Source organism: Tachysurus vachellii, chromosome 13 (assembly GCF_030014155.1).
Source record: "Tachysurus vachellii isolate PV-2020 chromosome 13, HZAU_Pvac_v1, whole genome shotgun sequence".
Lineage (NCBI taxonomy): Eukaryota > Metazoa > Chordata > Actinopteri > Siluriformes > Bagridae > Tachysurus > Tachysurus vachellii.
The window spans coordinates 1,352,501-1,372,500 of record NC_083472.1 but is presented as its reverse complement, the minus strand read 5'-3'; the positions used below and the strand labels follow the sequence as shown (position 1 = coordinate 1,372,500).

Here is a 20,000-nt window from a genome sequence, read left to right as displayed (position 1 = left end):
ACACACACAGACACACACGCACACACAAACGCACAGACACACACACAGACATGCACGCACACACACACACAGACACACACACACAGATAAAGAGAGAGAGAGATACAGAGAGAGATAAAGAAAGAGAGGGAGAGATAAAGAAAGAGAGGGAGAGAGATAAAGAAAGAGAGAGAGAGAGAGATATAAAGAGAGAGAGAGAGAGAGATAAAGAAAGAGAGAGAGAGAGATAAAGAAAGAGAGAGAGAGAGATAAAGAGAGAGAGAGAGCTAAAGAGAGAGAGAGCGATACAGAGAGAGCGATACAGAGAGAGAGATAGTGAGAGAGAGATAGTGAGAGAGAGATAGTGAGAGAGAGATAAAGAAAGAAAGAGATAAAGAAAGAGAGAGAGAGATAAAGAGAGAGAGCGCAATAAGGAGAGAGAGATTTATCATTTGCTTATTCTGCTTTCAGGAATTAGCTTTTAGCTTCAGATCCAGACAAAAAAACCTTTAGTTGCTTTGTCTGTCTTTCTGTCTGTCATTTATTTTTGCATGTGTTCAGTTTCTTTCTTTTACGCCTTTATTTCATTTAATATTCTTTCTTTCTCTTTCTTTATTTCACTTTTCTCCCTTTTTACGTCTCAGTTCTTTGCTGAAAATACAGATAGATTCTGTCTATTAAAGGTGGGGTCTCTGATATTTGAGAAATGCTTCAGAAAACTGCGTTGGGCTACCAAACAAAACAAAAATCAAAACAAACGTGTAGCCAATGAGCAGAAAGGGGCGTGTCTTGTCTATGGGCGGAGAGAGTGTTCAGTGTGCATGTGCGCATATTCACAGATTGGAGTTTCCCGAGTCAATAACTCCTGAGTTAAACACTGTTACTACACAAAACACGGTTGTAGCTGCGTCTCTACATTACTACGATAGAAAAGAGGTGTTATTTGTGTAGTAACAGCGTTTAGCTCAGGAGTTATTGACTCAGGAAACTCCAATCTGTGAATATGTGACCAACTTCCTGCTCCTTCAGTTCTCTCCAGCGCTGGAAAGCTGATCCTATATTAACACGTCCTACTTCTTACCTTATCGTAAGTCTTTCTTCTCTTTCTTTCTTTGTTTTTATCCTCCATGTCAACGTTAAAACCGCTTTCTGCTAATGTCACACATGCGCACTGAACACTCTCTCCGCCCATATTGACAAGACACGCCCCTTTCTGCTCATTGGCTACACGTTTGTTTTGTTTTTGTTTTGTTTGTCGTCCCGACTCAGTTTTCTGAAGCATTTCTCAAACAACGCAGACCCCACCTTTAATGATGTTTACAGGTGATTTCTGCAGCTAACACTAGTGATTTTGTCTAGACTCAGAAAGGCTTCCAGGATATTTTGCCGTGTTGATGATGAGACGTCTCAGTCGGTGTTAGTTAGTGGACCTGATGTGATGAGTGACATCACACACCATCTCACACACCTGGATAACACACGAGTTATTCAGAGCATCTTTCATATGCGTCCCTGAGAACACTGTTACTATGGAAACCATAGTGTATCAGAGTGAGTACATTAATATAAACCTGCTCTACAGTCAGAGCTGCTGTTAGAGAGAATTCATCACCACCTGAACACCAATCAGAGAGCAGAATGATGAAAGATAAAACATGAGAAGTTTATATGATTAGGCTTCAGAGCCGCTGGAGTCGAAATGTTCTTCATGGAGAAAAGTGTTTTAATTTGGCATTTTAACAAAGGACAATTTTAGCACAAGATATCATTTTTGTGAAGGTCAAAGTGTCAGAGAGAATCTCAAAGGATCTCATTTACATTTACAAAAACTGTACAGCTTCCTTACAGAAATGTAAAACTGAGGCCTGTGTGTGTGTGTGTGTGTGTGTGTGTGTCTGTCTGTGTGTGTGTCTGTCTGTGTGTGTGTCTGTCTGTGTGTGTGTCTGTCTGTGTGTGTGTGTGTCTGTCTGTGTGTGTGTGTGTCTGTCTGTGTGTGTGTGTGTCTGTCTGTGTGTGTGTGTGTGTGTGTGTGTGTGTGTGTGTCTGTCTGTGTGTGTGTCTGTCTGTGTGTGTGTCTGTCTGTGTGTGTGTCTGTCTGTGTGTGTGTGTGTGTGTCTGTCTGTGTGTGTGTGTGTGTCTGTCTGTGTGTGTGTCTGTCTGTGTGTGTGTGTCTGTCTGTGTGTGTGTGTCTGTCTGTGTGTGTGTGTCTGTCTGTGTGTGTGTCTGTCTGTGTGTGTGTCTGTCTGTGTGTGTGTCTGTCTGTGTGTGTGTGTCTGTCTGTGTGTGTGTGTCTGTCTGTGTGTGTGTGTGTGTCTGTCTGTGTGTGTGTGTCTGTCTGTCTGTGTGTGTGTCTGTCTGTGTGTGTGTCTGTCTGTGTGTGTGTGTCTGTCTGTGTGTCTGTCTGTGTGTGTGTCTGTGCGTGTGTGTGTCTGTCTGTGTGTGTGTCTGTCTGTGTGTGTGTCTGTGTGTGTGTCTGTCTGTGTGTGTGTCTGTCTGTGTGTGTGTCTGTCTGTGTGTGTGTGTGTCTGTCTGTGTGTGTGTGTGTCTGTCTGTCTGTGTGTCTGTCTGTGTGTGTCTGTCTGTCTGTGTGTGTGTCTGTCTGTGTGTGTGTCTGTGTCTGTCTGTGTGTGTGTCTGTGTCTGTCTGTGTGTGTGTCTGTGTCTGTCTGTGTGTGTGTCTGTGTCTGTCTGTGTGTGTGTCTGTGTCTGTCTGTGTGTGTGTCTGTGTCTGTCTGTGTGTGTGTCTGTGTCTGTCTGTGTGTGTGTCTGTGTCTGTCTGTGTGTGTGTCTGTGTCTGTCTGTGTGTGTGTGTCTGTCTGTGTGTGTGTCTGTGTGTGTGTGTCTGTGCGTGTGTGTGTCTGTCTGTGTGTGTGTCTGTGTGTGTGTCTGTCTGTGTCTGTGTGTGTGTCTGTGTGTGTGTCTGTCTGTGTGTGTGTGTGTCTGTCTGTGTGTGTGTGTGTGTGTCTGTCTGTGTGTGTGTGTCTGTCTGTGTGTGTGTGTGTCTGTCTGTCTGTGTGTGTCTGTCTGTCTGTCTGTCTGTCTGTCTGTGTGTGTCTGTCTGTGTGTGTGTGTGTCTGTCTGTGTGTGTGTCTGTGTCTGTCTGTGTGTGTGTCTGTGTCTGTCTGTGTGTGTGTCTGTGTCTGTCTGTGTGTGTGTCTGTGTCTGTCTGTGTGTGTGTCTGTGTCTGTCTGTGTGTGTGTCTGTGTCTGTCTGTGTGTGTGTCTGTGTCTGTCTGTGTGTGTGTCTGTGTCTGTCTGTGTGTGTGTGTCTGTCTGTGTGTGTGTGTGTGTCTGTGTGTGTGTGTGTCTGTGTCTGTGTGTGTGTGTGTGTGTCTGTGTCTGTCTGTGCGTGTGTGTGTCTGTCTGTGTGTCTGTGTGTGTCTGTCTGTGTGTGTGTCTGTCTGTGTGTGTGTCTGTCTGTCTGTGTGTGTCTGTGTGTGTCTGTCTGTCTGTGTGTGTCTGTGTTTGTGTGTGCCTGTGTGTGCATCTGTGTGTGTGTGTGTGTGTGTGTGTGTGTCTGTCTGTGTGTGTGTGTGTCTGTGTGTCTGTCTGTGTGTGTGTGTCTGTCTGTGTGTGTGTGTCTGTCTGTGTGTGTGTGTGTGTGTGTCTGTGTCTGTGTGTGTCTGTGTCTGTCTGTGTGTGTGTGTGTCTGTCTGTGTGTGTGTCTGTGTCTGTGTGTGTCTGTGTCTGTCTGTGTGTGTGTGTCTGTGTCTGTCTGTGTGTGTGTGTCTGTGTCTGTCTGTGCGTGTGTGTGTCTGTCTGTGTGTCTGTGTGTGTCTGTCTGTGTGTGTGTCTGTCTGTGTGTGTGTCTGTCTGTCTGTGTGTGTGTGTGTGTGTGTCTGTCTGTCTGTGTGTGTCTGTGTTTGTGTGTGCCTGTGTGTGCATCTGTGTGTGTGTGTGTGTGTGTGTGTGTGTGTGTGTGTGTGTGTGTGTGTGTAGGTTCTATGCTCGAGACTCTGGTCTGCTGAAGTTTAAGATCCAGGCTGGTCTTCTGGGTCGTCCTATAAATCACGCTGTGCGTCGTCTCGTGGCCTTCACCTTCCACCCGTTCGAACCGTTTGCCATCTCAGTGCAGCGCACCAACGCTGAGTACGTGGTCAACTTCCACATGCGCCACAGCTGCTCCTGAAAAAACACATCTGGTGTGTGTGTGTGTGCGCGTGTGTGCGTGTGCGCGTGTGTGTGTCAGAGCTAATACCTGCTCTGATCTTGTGCAGGTCATTTCCCTATTTTTTATATTAAAACTCTATTTATTGTACATACAATATGACTTTATTTTATTTCACAGAAATCTTTTTACTGTAAATAAAAGTTACTTTGGTTAAATCCCTCGTCCAGATGTGTTCTCTACTACAGGAAGTGATGCGGATGAGCGAGTAGGGATCTGGTTAACGGTTTCTATAGTAACGACTTGTTCACCTTCGCTTAAACGAGTAAAGAACGAAAAGTTTTATAAAAGATTACAGATGGGAAAAAAGGTTCTTCTCACGTGTCGTTACAGTGACACGCTCATGTCAGGTTCTTCTCACGTGTCGTTACAGTGACACGCTCATGTCAGGTTCTTCTCACGTGTCGTTACAGTGACACGCTCATGTCAGGTTCTTCTCACGTGTCGTTACAGTGACACGCTCATGTCAGGTTCTTCTCACGTGTCGTTACAGTGACACGCTCATGTCAGGTTCTTCTCACGTGTCGTTACAGTGACACGCTCATGTCAGGTTCTTCTCACGTGTCGTTACAGTGACACGCTCATGTCAGGTTCTTCTCACGTGTCGTTACAGTGACACGCTCATGTCAGGTTCTTCTCACGTGTCGTTACAGTGACACGCTCATGTCAGGTTCTTCTCACGTGTCGTTACAGTGACACGCTCATGTCAGGTTCTTCTCACGTGTCGTTAAGGTGACACGCTCATGTCAGGTTCTTCTCACGTGTCGTTACGGTGACACGCTCATGTCAGGTTCTTCTCACGTGTCGTTACAGTGACACGCTCATGTCAGGTTCTTCTCACGTGTCGTTACAGTGACACGCTCATGTCAGGTTCTTCTCACGTGTCGTTACAGTGACACGCTCATGTCAGGTTCTTCTCACGTGTCGTTACAGTGACACGCTCATGTCAGGTTCGTCTCACGTGCCGTTACAGTGACACGCTCATGTCAGGTTCTTCTCACGTGTCGTTACAGTGACACGCTCATGTCAGGTTCTTCTCACGTGTCCTTACAGTGACACGCTCATGTCAGGTTCTTCTCACGTGTCGTTACAGTGACACGCTCATGTCAGGTTCTTCTCACGTGTCGTTACAGTGACACGCTCATGTCAGGTTCTTCTCACGTGTCGTTACAGTGACACGCTCATGTCAGGTTCTTCTCACGTGTCGTTACGGTGACACGCTCATGTCAGGTTCTTCTCACGTGTCGTTACGGTGACACGCTCATGTCAGGTTCTTCTCACGTGCCGTTACGGTGACACGCTCATGTCAGGTTCTTCTCACGTGTCGTTACAGTGACACGCTCATGTCAGGTTCTTCTCACGTGTCGTTACAGTGACACGCTCATGTCAGGTTCTTCTCACGTGTCGTTACAGTGACACGCTCATGTCAGGTTCTTCTCACGTGTCGTTACAGTGACACGCTCATGTCAGGTTCGTCTCACGTGCCGTTACAGTGACACGCTCATGTCAGGTTCTTCTCACGTGTCGTTACAGTGACACGCTCATGTCAGGTTCTTCTCACGTGTCGTTACAGTGACACGCTCATGTCAGGTTCTTCTCACGTGCCGTTACAGTGACACGCTCATGTCAGGTTCTTCTCACGTGTCGTTACAGTGACACGCTCATGTCAGGTTCTTCTCTACATCATCAGGAGGATTCGCTCAGGTGTTTGTTCAGTCTCTTGTCGTCTGGAGACTGAACGTCTGCACACACGCCGTCAGGTCTTCACCTCTGAACACAAGTCATCTTCTCCTTAAGTTCTCCACACCACCTCACTGCTGCTCTCCTCCGTTGGCTCCTGTAGCTGAACACAGAATTAAACACTGATGCTTGCCTACAAAGCCAAATGCAGAGCAGCTCCCTCTCACCTTCCCCTCAGCTCACCTCCCTCTCAGATCTCCCAGCACCGCTCCACCATCTCTCAGGGTAAGATGGAGGTCTACACCAACACTCCCCTCTGTTCTGGCACCGAGGTGGTGTCTGAATCACCGACTGTCTTTAAATGACAGGTGAAGACCTTCCTCTTCCTGAGTGTGTGTCCTAGTGAACCAGTGGTGATGTTTTCACTTTAGAAGACATGGGACCTCTGCGTCCTGACCGTACAGAGGTGTGTGTGTGTGTGTGTGTGTGTGTGTGTGTGTGTGTGTGTTCAGGGACTCTTCAGCTCTGATTAGATGACACGGTTTGCTGCTGTGTTTTATTTCTGACAGATTCAGAAAAAAAGAAAAACCCTAAACTAAAAACACACATTTCATGTTGTTAGTCCCGCAGGGGAAAGGGAGGATGGAGGGAAAAAGAAAACCTACTTTAAAAGCTTCTTGAACATTAAAAGTTCTCCCAAGTTCCATTTTAGTTTTTTTTTTGTTTGTTTATTTTATTTTATTTATTTATTTATTTATTTATTTATTTATTTTTTAGTGGACTCCTACGTGCACTGAACACCACACAGGCTGATTTTCTCCCAGCTTCTTGAACACGGCTTCTACTGCGTTCTTCTAGCTACTGACAGAAATCCCTTACGTCGTGTGTGTGTGTATGTGTATGTGTGTATGTGTATGTGTGTTCACACGTGTATGTGTATGTGTGTGTGTGTGTATGCGTGTATGTGTGTGTGTATATGTGTGTGCGCGCGCGTGTGTGTGCAGATTGGGAATAAAACGCTTTTAGGCACACGAGAGGTTGAGGACGTAGGCGGCCGAGCGACCACAGGGCTTCACTCTCATCTCATTCAACTCTAATGGGCTCTGAACAAAACATAACTAAATATATAAATATATCTACCAGGCTTCTAATTTTACACCGCAATCACTCCTGCTGAGAGAGAGAGAAAGAGAGAGAGAGGGAAAGAGAGAAAAACAAGAAAATTCTGAAAATGAGAGCGAGAAAAAGAAAGAGGACAAGAAAAAGTGAACAGGAAAGAATAGAGAAATATGATGAGGGGAAAGGAAATAGAGGAGAGAAAAAAACCAGAAGAGAAAGAAAGAGAGGTAAATGTGGGGAGAAAAGGGAGAAAGAAAGAGGAGATGTGATAGATAGATAGAGTGAGTGAGTGAGTGAGTGAGTGATGGGGAGAGAACGGGGAAGAAGATAGAAAGGAAATATGAAGACAGAATAAAGAAAGAAAAAGAGGGAGAATGAATGAAACGGAGAGAACGAGAGAAAAGGTATGAGGGGAGGAAAGAGAGAGACGACAGAAACAGGAAAATAACAAGAAAGTGTGCATGCATGCGTGAGTGTGTGTGTGTGTGTGTGCGTGCGTGTATGTGTGTGTGTGTGTGTGTGTGTGTGTGTGTGTGTGTGTGTGTATGTATGTATGTGTGTGTGTGTGCGCGTGCGAGTGTGCGAATGTGTGTGTGTGTGTGTGTGTGTATGTATGTATGTGTTTGTGTGTGCGTGTGCGAGTGTGCGAATGTGTGTGTGTATGTGTGTGTGTGTGTCCGAGTGCGAGTGTGCGTGCATGCGTGTATATGTGTGTGTGCGCGTCCGAGTGTGTGTGTGTGTGTGTATGTGTATGTGTATGTGTATGTGTATGTGTATGTGTGTGTGTGTATGTGTATGTGTATGTGTATGTGTATGTGTGTGTGTGTATGTGTGTGTGTGTGTGTGTGTGTGTGTGTGTGTGTGTGTGAGACCCTTTATTTGTCCCTTTTATTAAACCCCTTGACTAGCGATATGTTGCTACTTGATTTGAATCACTGATTGTTAACGAAACTTAATCAGAAAGATGAAAGACAGAAACGTCTCTTGATCTTTTCTACATTCTCACCTGCATTTCATGAACCCTTGATAAATAATTTCCTGGTTCTTCAGCTCCACAGTCTGTCAGGTTACAATGGTCACACCATTTTGATGTGTGTGTGAGAGAGTGAGTGTGTGTGAGAGAGTGAGTGTGTGTGAGAGAGTGTGTGTGTGTGAGAGAGTGAGTGTGTGTGTGTCACTGGCTTCACTTGCCATGGAATAAAAAAAGAGAAGTGTGCACACACTCATCTTACTGTTTTCATGCTGGCTTTAAATAAGTACCTTCATAATCCTGCATTGTGTGTGTGTGTGTGTGTGTGTGTGTGTGTGTGTGTGTGTGTGTGTGTGTGTGAGCGACAGTAGCACACAGTTTACAGAAAATGAACAGGTTTAGACACAGAGGGTGTGAGGTGGTGGTTTGTGGGTGTGGCCTAAGCAGCACGAGGTTTTTTCTTCAAATAAAGTGCTAATCATGGCTGATTACAGCACACACACACACACACACACACACACACACACCACGAGTTTCCACTTTAAAGATTCTGAGAAGTTCTTCATGAAGATCTGCTGGAGGTCTGATGTCATGAGAACTTCTGTCTTCAGCAGTGGTTTGTTTCTGAAATAATGGCAGCTCAGTCTCAGACAGCGCTCGCTCGGCCCGGCGCCGGCTCAATCAGACCTCCAATCAATTTGAGCTTCTTTTTTCACTCCTTACAAAGAATAAGAAACCACCTTAAGGCAAAAAAAAAAAAATAAAGTGCGATTCGGCCCCAAAAGCTCTCTACAGGACATCCACAGCACTCCACACGCTGCAGAAGCCATTATTTCCTCCCCTATGCAGCGCACTTCATAAGAAACACGGCCGTGAGGGACGGAGCATTAGCCTCGGACTGAATTGGACTTGTCCTCGCTGTGGGTTTTCCCAGCAGCATTGACGCAGATGGACTATAAGCCCTAAAGGTCAACCTGATCTTCCTGCTGAGGTGCAAATCCCTTTCCTGTGCTGAGTAGGGAGCCTAATTATGACCTGCTGTAAGAGCACTTCGGAAAAGAAAGAGGCAGTTGGACGTTTCTTCGGGTTTTATTTCTGCTTTTATGGGGAAGGAATAGGAAAGAAAACTTCAATAGCTTTTCTCTTTTCTGTTTCCTGCAGGTAGCTTCATGCTTCATGTTTATCCATGTAATTATTGACTGTTCTAAAATGTCTGAAACCAAAAGACCTTTAGAGCTCACGCTAACACACAACTTCACAAAATGACAATTCATTAAAGAACTCCTGAGTTCTACAGGTATTTGTTTGTAGTGGGCGTGGCCTACAGGGTGTGTGTGTCTGTGTGTGTGTGTGTGTGTGTGTGTGTCTGAATGAGTGAGTGTGAATGTGTGTGTGTGTGTGTGTTTGAATGAGTGAGTGTGTGGGTGTGTGTGTCTGTGCATGTGCATTTGTGTGCATGTGCGTGCGTGTGTGCATGTGTGTGTGTGCATATGTGTGTGTGTTTCTGTGTGCGTGTGTGTGTGTGTGTGTGTCTGAATGAGTGAGTGTGAATGTGTGTGTATGTGTGTGTGAGTGTTTGAATGAGTGAGTGTGCATGTGCATTTGTGTGCATGTGTGTGCGTGTTTGTGTGTGCGTGTGTGTGTGTGTGTGTGTGTGTGGATGGACTGTGGGAAAAGGAGCAAGAAGAAAAACGTTGATCAGGTCTGATGTACAGTCTGATGCACAGTCTGATGTACAGTCTGATGCACAGTCTGATGTACAGTCTGATGTACAGTCTGATGCACAGTCTGATGTACAGTCTGATGTACAGTCTGATGCACAGTCTGATGTACAGTCTGATGCACAGTCTGATGTACAGCGTATTTATTTATTTATATTTAATTTAGTTCAGTGTTTCTTTTTTTAGTTATTTATTTTATTAAAACATATATTTTAAATTTGGTTCTAATTCATGTTCCACTTGTTGCTGGAGTTACAAACAATTGAACTTAATAAAGATGATAACGATGAAATAGAAATGTCTCACTGTGTCACGTCATAGGCCACGCCCACTCAGTTCTACTTCTCACGACCGAATCAGTGATCGTTTGTCTTGGACCTGAGTGAACAAACAAACACCAGTTCTGCTCGGTCGCTCTGCCTTTCCTTTGTAGAGCTGTTCATGGTCTTTGTTTTCATCCGTGTCAGAAATGTACATGACGTGAGCCACATAATAATAATAATAATAACAATAATAATAATAAATAATAATAAATAATAATAACAATAAACAATAATAATAAATAATAAATAAATAGTTTATATATATATATATATATATTTATATGTATATATATAATATTTAATATATGTAAATATTTAATAAATATATAAATAATAATTATAATACGTCTTTTTTATAGTCGCCTTTCTGAACACTCAAGGTCACCGTACAAAAAAAAAAATAATGACAAAACAACAATTTATTTACATGATGCTTGTAGATAAAACATAAACACCGTAAGCTTCGGTGTCCCGACTCATCTGCTGTTACGGTGAAATCCTTTTATTTTTTTTTCCTTCATGCTGTTGATGTTTTTTAAATGTTGCCCAGTGGGACAAGATATTTTTTTCCCAATCACGAAGCACGGCGCAATTTTCTAAAATTAATGCACTATTTTGGACTCTGAAATGCCCCCTTTTAGCTCCCATCGTGCCTGACGGCCTCCGCTCGCACAGCCTAATGAAATAAAGTCCATTACCGGCCCATAGAGGACCAGCAATAAGGCATAAAATGGAAGTGACATCTAAAGGTGATTGTGAGTCAATACTAACAGCTCCTTATCGGATAGACGGAGACGTTATTTCCTCACGTGTGAAACAGAAAGGTGACGTTTATCCCTTCGGATCTGATTAAAAGGTTCCGAGAGCGAGGTGTATGAGGACAAGGTCACAAGACCGAGGAAGGTTTGCGTGAGGACGGACGTAGCTCTCGGCTCTCCTGAGAAAAGAAGCGGCGAGTGATAACAATTGGGCTTTTTATTTGTTTTTATTTGTTTAAAGCTTTTCAGACTCGCCGCGAAGCAGCTCGAGGTTGTTGAGGTTCAGCGTTATCGTGCACAGAGGAAATAAAATTCAGCTCCGTGTGTTGAGTTAAATGAACTAAAATAAAGCGGGACTGTGGGGGCCACGGTGGCTTAGTGGTTAACACGTTCGCCTCACACCTCCAGGGTTGGGGTTTCTTTTCCTGCCTCCGTACTTGTGTGTGTGGAGTTTGCATGTTCTCCCCGTACCTCGGGGGTTTCCTCCGGGTACTCCGGTTTCCTCCCCCCTGTCCAAAGACATGCATGGTAGGTTGATTGGCATCTCTGGGAAATTGTCCGTAGTGTGTGATTGTGTGAGTGAATGAGTGTGTGTGTGTGCCCTGTGATGGGTTGGCACTCCGTCCAGGGTGTATCCTGCCTTGATGCCCGATGACGCCTGAGATAGGCACAGGCTCCCCGTGACCCGAGGTAGTTCAGATAAGCGGTAGAAGATGAGTGAATGAATGAAAAGCAGGACGGTGTGATGAGTCGAGCTAAAGCATGTGGAGGTACAGTAGAGAGCCAAGCTGCCTGACTCATGACGTGAGATTAATGCAGATGTGCAAATAGCAATAATGTGCATATGACTGTCTAATCTAAATAATTGTAGTAATGACAGATAATTGCAGTAAAGTGCAAAGTACTTGCATGTAATTGTAGATAATAGCAGTGATGTAGAGCGCGTTATAGTTTGGTGCCTCAGGTTGGTGTTAAGTCTTCAGCGTGAGTAAAGCTGGAAGGAAAAAGACCTTCACGAGCAGACCAGACCTCTGTAGTGTCTTCCTGATGGATAGAAACAGTCCAGGTTCTCAATCATTCCACCCCTGATGAGCGTCCGTGATGAGCGTCGTGGAGCTGCTCATGTTCTGGTCCCACGCTGCGCAGGTGTTGTAACACCACACTGTGGGGCAGTTTGTAAGGATGTTGGATTGATAGAAGGGCAAGTTTTTCACCATGAAGATTTTTACGAGAGAGGAGGTGTTGAGGTTCCAGGAAAGTTTAGCCTCCTCAGTCTTATTTCTGAAGACACACCCAAAGTGGTGTGTTTGTGGCTCCTCAGTGACGTATATAGTCAAGGTCAAAGGTCAAGGTTGTTGCCAGTGCACCATGTTAGCAGACACTGTACATTGTCTCTTCATCATCATCTCCGACCAGGACAACCGGTGTATCTTCTAAACTCATGCAGGTATACAGCCGGAGGTGAAGAGGAAGTAGAGGAGCGGACTCAGCACGCAGCCTTGAGGTACACCACTGCTTAGGATGGAGGTGGAGGAACAGAAGGAGCAGCTGATGTTGACAAGTCTGACAGATTTGAGGTCTGTAGGTCCAGGTGCACAGATACCAAGACTGGACAGTTTGGAGATTAGATGGAATGATGGTGTTGACGGAGTGAAACGCTCAGGTAATGGTGTCGTCTGATCACCTGCTATGAGGGTAAACATACTGATGGTGATGAATGGATTTTTATTTGAATTGTACGTGAGATGTTTCCATCATTCCAAACCAATGCTTCCTTCTCGGCTGCTGTCGTTTCCTGCGAGGAAAACCTTAGTCATGGCACAACATCTCAAGACTTCCTGCTTTGCTTTCTAAAAAAATGACAGGAACCTTTTCAAAATTATTCTCTGAAATAAAGTCTCAGAACTTATAATTCTCTGAACTTTTCCTGGCTAATGACACTGAGCTAAGGCGAGTGGAGTCGAGGTGAGTCACAGCCTCGCTGTATGATCTGAAACAGCATGGAAAGCTGAAGTCTGATGAGGAAGACTGGATCTGGCTTTTTATTCCATGGTTTAATTAGGAGCCCAGGTTCTCGTCATTGCTCTTGGTGTGTGTGTGTGTGTGTGTGTGTGTGTGTGTGTGTGTGTGTGTGTTAGATGGACTCGTCCCGTGAGGCTGCAGGTGTTCCAGGATTAACTGTCCAACCTGAATCTGGTTACAGCTTAATTGACCACATTCAATCAGGAGAGGTGACACCAGGGAAGCAGAGCTCAACAGCTTGTCTCGAGTGTGTGTGTGTGTGTGTGTGTATGTCCCTGTTTAGGACTGGGGGGGGGAGAGACTGAGCATTGGGGCTGACTGTTCAATTCATCAAAGATGTGTAATTTAATTCATCATCAGGAAGGTCTGACAGGAAGGAAGGGCATCATTACAGGAAGTAGAAAAGTCTTAAAGGAAGGAAGGGAGTCCTTTCAGGAAGTGGTCTTGCAAGAAGGGTTTTGTTCAGGAAGTAGAATAGTTTTAATGGAAGGATCTGTGTCCTTACAGGAAGTAAACAATGTCCTTACATAGTAAGTGTAAATAAAGTGACGTGACGTGACATACGTCTAAGTACGGTGACCCATACTCAGAATTCGTTCTCTGCATTTAACCCATCCAAAGTGCACACACACAGCAGTGAACACACACACCGTGAACACACACTCGGAGCAGTGGGCAGCCATTTATGCTGCGGCGCCATTTATGCAGGGAGCAGTTGGGGTGTTCGGTGCCTTGCTCAAGGGCATCTCAGTCGTGGCCGGCCTGAGACTCGAACCCACAACCTTAGGGTTAGAAGTCAAACTCTCTAACCAATAGGCCACGACTTCCCCCAACACTCACTCACTCACTCATTTTCTACCTCTTATCTGAACTACCTCGGGTCACGGGGAGCCTGTGCCTATCTCAGGCGTCATCGGGCATCAAGGCAGGATACACCCTGGACGGAGTGCCAACCCATCGCAGGGCACACACACACACACACTCTCATTCACTCACACAATCACACACTACGGACAATTTTCCAGAGATGCCAATCAACCTACCATGCATGTCTTTAGACCGGGGAGGAAACCGGAGTACCCGGAGGAAACCCCCGAGGCACGGGGAGAACATGCAAACTCCACACACACAAGGTGGAGGTGGGAATCGAACCCCCAACCCTGGAGGTGTGAGGTGAACGTGTTAACCTCTAAGCCACCGTGCCGAACACAATTTAGCACAATTTAGTCACCTTTTATATCGAAAGATATGTTGCTAAAGAAAATGATGATGATGATGATGATGATGATGATGATGATGATGGAGGAGAAATCACTTGCTTCTTCTGAAATCGCTGCCATTCACGATAAAAACGTACAAATGAATTGTTCTGATTAAATAAACACTAACAGCGTTTAAAACCAGTCACACAAAAGTAACCAGTCTGTTCAGAATCTCCCTGAAGAGACGAAGTGAATCATAAAAATAACCTTAAACTCAGAGTCTGTTTTGTGAAGCTGCTCTGTGAATGAAATAAAAACACAAGTGTAACTAAACGACTGTGAGCTGCACATGACGTACAGTTTACTGCAAAGCTGAATAAAAATCTGCCTTTTAGAAGTTGTTCAGGACGTCGTGAAGGTTAACGGGGTCATCCAGCAGAGCGCAGGAACCACGTCAGTGGAGTTAATGTGTGTTTACGAACGTATCAGCCTTAAACCTCGCCTTTCTATCGGAGACCTGACCCCGGTTGCCATGGTGAAGACCTGTCTGCCTGGTAACCCAGTTTTCCCGCTAACAGCCATCACCGCGGCAACCAGAAGCGCCACGTATTCCGGGGACACGGCAAACCGAACTGCTGCTTGATCTGTGTAGTCATGTGACCTTTTTTTTAGGTTTGTGTTTTTTTTTGGTGTTTGTGGAGCTAAAAGGAGGAGAGACGACACGCTTGACCTCGTGAGCGCTCGCTCTAATTTTAGCATGGAGACGAAACGCAGCCCGAGCGACACCTGCTAGGTGTTTACTATGGAGCGGGGATGGAAACGTGAAGCCACACGAGCTCTGGCGTGATACCTGAGTATGGATGATGAGTCCAGGTTGCACCAGATGACCTGTTCAGGGCTTCTGTCTAAATCAAATATAAAAATAAAAGCTTGGTATTATTCTAGGTGGAAGAGCCACAGTTCACCTCCTGAACCCTGTTTATATTCTCACAGGGTTGTACAGTGTAATGACACGATAACACACTGTGTGTCCGGCTGTGAGAGGAACAGAATCACACTACAATTACATTTATCTGTATTTATTACACAACGCCATGTTGCACCTTTTATCCATTTATAGTTACATTTGTTGTTGTGGATTGTTCAATTCAGTTCAGTTCAATTCAGTTCAATTCAATTCAGTTTTAATTGTATAACGTTTTTTACAACTGACATCATCTCAAAGCATCTTTACAGAACATAAACATAGACCAAAAGGTTAATATAAAGAATAATATAAAGATTAATATAATACAAAATTCCAGATTAATATTAGATATATTTAAATGTGTATGTATTTATCCCCAATGAACAAGTCTGAGGTGACTCAGGTGACTGTGGGGAGGAAAAACTCCCTTAGATGGTAAAGGAAGGAACCTTGAGAGGAACCAGACTCAAAGGGGAACCTCATCCTCATCTGGGTGACACTGGGGGTGTGATTATAAATATACAGTCTGATAATTGTTGTGTTGGTGTAAAAGATCACATGGAGTTCACGTCTCCTCTTTAGTATCACAGAGTCTAACTGGAGCTGGTAGATCTCTAGATGTCTCAGGATTCTCACAGAGTCGCCCTCATCTCAGTGGAGGTCCAAAATCTTCATCGCACGGAAGGCGATCGGAGCTGGTACAATGTCTGGATGCCTCGGGATGGGTAGAAAGAGAAAAGCAGTGGAGAGGAATTAATGTAACTGCTGTTCATAATATTTGCAAGTCTGATGTAATAGTGCACAATATTATGGGATGTATTATGTGTACGTCTGACTAAAGAGATGAGTTTTTAATCTACATTTAAACTGTGAAAGTGTGTCTGAGCCCCGAACACTATCAGGAAGACTATTCCAAAGTTTGGGAGCTAAATAAGAAAACGCTCTACCACCTTTAGTAGACTTAGATATTCTGGGAACTACCAGAAGTCCTGAGTTTTGTGATCTCAGAGAGCGTGAAGGATTGTAACGTGTTAGGAGACTAGTTAGATACATGGGAGCTAAACCATTAAGAGCCTTGTATGTAAGTAGCAGCAGTTTATAATCAATTCTAAACTTAACAGGTAGCCAGTGTAGAGATGATAAAATTGGGGTTATATGGTCATACTTTCTTGTCCTAGTGAGAACTCTGGCGGCTGCATTTTGGACTAACTGTAGCCTATTTATTAAAGATGCAGGACAACCACCTAGTAATGCATTACAATAGTCCAGTCTAGAGGTCATGAAAGCATGAACTAGCTTCTCAGCATCAGATACAGACAGGATGGTTCTCAGCTTGGAGATATTTCTAAGGTGGAAGAAGGTTGTGTTTGTAATATGGTGATATGATTTTAAAGACAAGTTACTGTCTGAACATGAAACGCTGTTCTTGGTTCTCAGGTTGGTTCCTTTGTTCATACGATGAGGAGATTATTCTGATCACAGGATGTAGATAAGAAGCTGCAGCTTTGATGGTCAGTGATCATCCTGTTCTTCAGACTAACTTCCAGAACCTCTTCACACTCTTTTAAAGAGATGAGGTGTATGTGCACAAAAAAATAAAATCCAGAATGTTCTAAACATGATCTAAAGAGCTGATGGGTTTCAGGAGGAAAAATGAGTCTCACAAGCCACAAAACATCACACGCAAGTTAAACTGACGTTTCTCTCTATGAACTTCAGAAGGTTCTGGTACGAAGGTTCATCACTGGATATGGTATAAACGCCTTGGAAGCTGAGATTGTCATGAGAAGCCTGCTGTATCGCGTCAACTTCTCCAGTGAAGCTTCTTCTTTCCCTGATTCTCTCCATCCAGAGCTCCTCACATCACTACTGAAGCTAATGGTCAGCGTTTCTTCTCTGCTCTGTGCTTCATGGTGTAACATCATTATTTCCTTATTACCCAGACTCGTCACTATTAAGTGAAGGATGAAGACTTCACACTCGCTTGCGCGCTCCTTCGAGAACATGCTCCGAGGGTAAGTGTGCCAATAAAGCGGCGGTACATGCGAGCCACTGAGAGAACAGGACACGGAAATTGATTAAATTACACTCATTTATGAAGTGGATGTTGGACCGTTATTATTATCTGATGGACGAGAGAACTTTGATTGGTTCTGCCTGACACGCTCAGACGGACGGTTAGACACAGAGCGTCGAAGCTAATCGTAGCAGCATTATTTTTTAAATCAAGAAACCGGACTGTGACAAAAAAAAAAAAAAAACATTTTGGACTTCAGTTAAACTTCTGATTTTCATCAAATCTCCACAGGTTCTCCTAAGAACAAGATTTCTGTGAGGAAGCTGGTGTGATAACATACGTCTTCAAGCGCTTCTCATTCTGGATCAGAAAGTTTTTTAGGAGAACCTTTAAAAGAAGAACTTACCTTACTGGTTCAAGATAAGTTTAAGAAGAAAACACACACACACACACACACACACACACACACACATATTGGATATCTTAGGGTTCTTTTATGGTTCTTCAAAGGCTCTTAGTCTCCTAAAAAGGGTTCTTGCCTTTATCTTATAACAAAATGTTTTCCTGTCTGAAAAGATTCCAGGAAGAACTTTCTGGAACCTGAGGACCCATAATTACACTGTAAAGAACCACTGAAGTATCTTTCCTTCTATCAGTGAACATCTGACGTGAGAACTAATTTTCGGAAGCTAAGAACCTTTAATGATCCGATGAACCCTTAAAGAATCACTGGAGTTTTTCCACAAGTACCAGGTTCTAGAAGAAAAGGTTCTAGAAACAAAAGAAGACAATTTAAACCATGCCTAGTTATAACACACACTTAAAAAGGGTTCTTCAAGGGTTCCTTATGGATTCACTGGGCAATCATAGGTTCTTAACCACCAGAACCTTTTCTTATTGCCGTAACATTTTTTGTTCAATATTGACTGAAGAACCTTTTACTCAGTGTTCCATGGAGGTTAAAGGATCTCCATAGAACCACATACACAGAACCGTTTAAGAACCTTTATTATAAAAAGTGCACTTTTAGAAGAAGGGTTCTGCAAGGCTCTTGCAAAGGTTATTGAAGGCTCCTTCAGGTAGAACCTTTCAATCAAGTGGTAAAAAGAACCCTTTTCCTAAGACTGTGTTAAATTCCTGACACTTTCTAGAGATGATGAAGCATTTTGGGTGATTAAGGGTCTCAGCAGCTTCAGTAGAAGATGAAGAAACACTTCCTGATGATCTGTTGAGAAAAATCGCCACCTTTAGACAAACTCCTCTTCATCGCAGCACCTTCTTCACAGAAATCCTGATAATCAGCATGTTCTCTGTCAGGAGAACCTGTGGAGGTGAAAATGGACCACGTGGAATAATTACGAGAGAGAGGGGGGGAGAGAGAGAGAGAGAGAGAGAGAGAGAGAGAGATCGAGAGAGGGAGGGAGAGAGAGAGAGAGAGGGAGAGAGAGAGAGAGAAAGAGAGGGAGGGAGAGAGAGAGAGAGAGAGGGGGAGAGAGAGAGAGAGAGAGACAGAGAGGGAGGGAGAGAGTGAGAGAGAGAGAGAGAGAGAGAGAGAAAGAGAGGGAGGGAGAGAGTGAGAGAGAGAGAGAGAGAGAGAGAGAAGTGAATTTAAAAACAGATGGATACTGATTTATATCTCCACAATGTAACAAATACATAAACAAACCTAATATGTAAACATAATAATAATAATAATAATAATAATAATAATAATAATAATAATAATAATAATAATAATATAGCAACAGTAATATATAAAAATAGAGGAACAAAAACAAATAAATATAATAAACATGGTGTATTGTTTGCAATTATAAATTTAAATAAATAAATGTTCCTTTTCTGTCGTTCTCCGTCTTCTTTCTGTCAGTGTGTCACTCAGGAGCAGCTGCTTTATTCCCCGCTCTCAGGCCATGTTAGAACAACAGTCTCCAAATTATAGAGCGCTCGTGCAGACGAGTGCAGGACCGCCAATTAGCTTGTCGCTAAATTTGGTGCGATATTGTGGTCCTGCGCGGTGTGTGATTAAACACAACAAAACGTTTCACTTCTATAAAAAGGCGACGTGCTGATCAACAACACTGAGTGCTTTTAATACGATAGAGCAGATCAGATCTTCTGTAGCACCTGACACACAGAACACACAGACGGTGGAACACACCGAGCTCCAGGGTTCAGCATCAGATAGAGGAGAGGAGAAGAAAGGAGAGATGGAGGAAATGTAGAGGAGAGGATTGATGGAGGAGAGATGGACTCGTATTGATGTGAAGCGCTGTTTCATTTCCTGCGGCGTGCCGAGTGTTCGATTGTTCGAAAATCCCGTGAGGAAACAGTAAAGGTGGAAAACACACTCGATGAAATTCCTTTTTTTTTTTTTGGTGAGAAGACAAGCCTGAACTAAACGTGTGTGTGTGTGTGTGTGTGTGTGTGTGTGTGTGTGTGTGTGTGTGTGTGTGTGTGTGTGTGTGTGTGTGTGTGTGAGAGAAACTGATATTCCTTTTCCAAGCTTTTCCTGTAACAACATGCCACACTATTGAGCTTAATGACCTTTAAGGAATATTGAAGTTCTTCTCAACAACTTCTTCTCGTTTTCAGTTCCACAACTTTTCCCTGTATTTGAAATAGAACAGAATTCCTGTTTACTCGCTTTAGCAGATGTCTAACAACATTCTGCCATTTATTCATTTGATAAACATTTAGTATATGAGACTATAGACCCTTGTGCATGATGTCACTCAGCTACACTTCCTGGTCTCTGATGTCACTCAGCCACACCTCCTGGTCTCTGACGTCACTCAGCCACACCTCCTGGTCTCTGATGTCACTCAGCCACACCTTCTGGTCTCTGATGTCACTCAGCCACACCTTCTGGTCTCTGATGTCACTCAGCCACACCTTCTGGTCTCTGATGTCACTCAGCCACACCTCCTGGTCTCTGATATCACTCAGCCACACCTCCTGGTCTCTGATGTCACTCAGTCACACCTCCTGGTCTCTGATGTTACTCAGCCACACCTCCTGGTCTCTGACGTCACTCAGCCACACCTTCTGGTCTCTGATGTCACTCAGTCACACC

At 44.1% G+C, this 20,000-nt stretch overlaps 1 protein-coding gene across 1 annotated transcript in view; it reads left to right on the top strand.

The window, feature by feature from the left end:
• Nucleotides 1-4,303, top strand: part of det1 (DET1 partner of COP1 E3 ubiquitin ligase) — an 11,057-nt gene extending 6,754 nt beyond the window's left edge. Inside the window, exon 6 of the mRNA XM_060884987.1 lies at nucleotides 3,917-4,303. Coding sequence (XP_060740970.1) covers nucleotides 3,917-4,106 — 190 coding nt within the window. The 3' untranslated portion in view covers nucleotides 4,107-4,303. The remainder of the gene's footprint in view (nucleotides 1-3,916) is intronic.
• The last annotated feature ends 15,697 nt before the right edge of the window (nucleotides 4,304-20,000 follow it).